General features: G+C 59.6%; 1 protein-coding gene across 1 annotated transcript in view; it reads right to left on the reverse strand.

The window, feature by feature from the left end:
- The window catches only part of SPRG_21840 (hypothetical protein), a gene marked incomplete at both ends in the record, with an annotated part of 3374 nt that extends 2850 nt beyond the window's left edge, over positions 1 to 524 (reverse strand). Inside the window, 3 exons of the mRNA XM_012356806.1 lie at positions 23 to 113; positions 165 to 263; positions 306 to 524. Coding sequence (XP_012212196.1) covers positions 23 to 113; positions 165 to 263; positions 306 to 524 — 409 coding nt within the window. The remainder of the gene's footprint in view (positions 1 to 22; positions 114 to 164; positions 264 to 305) is intronic.
- Between the last annotated feature and the right edge of the window lie 11 nt (positions 525 to 535).

Raw genomic sequence — 535 nt, forward strand, 5'->3', positions numbered from 1 at the left:
GCGTCCGGCGTGATCGTGTCACGCTCGAGGTTGAGGCGCTCCGGGAGGGCCGGCTTGAGGATCGAGAGACCTGTCCACGTCAAGAGACCACACGTCGTGAAGGCGAGCGCCAACTACATCACGATAGATCGATACGACGGGATGGAAGCATGGTATCGACATACGTGCGTCGCGAGGCGGTACGGGCTCACGCGGATCTCCTTGCGGTTGGCCGTGTCGACGTCTTCGAGGCCACTGCGGACCATCCACCAGCCCACGAGACCCTATATTGTACATTGGCGAACGCTACGTTGATGGCGAGGTACCTGGAAGCCACCGAGGCCAAAGAGGAACGCCATGCGGCCGTACATTTCTTTGGGCATGCGCTTCCGCAGCAGAAAGTACGCGAGCGGCCCCGCAAAGGTGAGGCCAATGACGCGGCCGAGCATGCGGTGGCTGTACTCCCAAAAGTAAATGCCCTTGAACTCATCGACCGTCATGTTCTTGCGCGTCTGCCACTCGGGAAACGTCTTGTAGAGCTCAAACTCTTCGTTCC

Source organism: Saprolegnia parasitica, assembly GCF_000151545.1.
Source record: "Saprolegnia parasitica CBS 223.65 unplaced genomic scaffold supercont2.592, whole genome shotgun sequence".
Taxonomy (NCBI): Eukaryota; Oomycota; class Saprolegniomycetes; order Saprolegniales; family Saprolegniaceae; genus Saprolegnia; species Saprolegnia parasitica.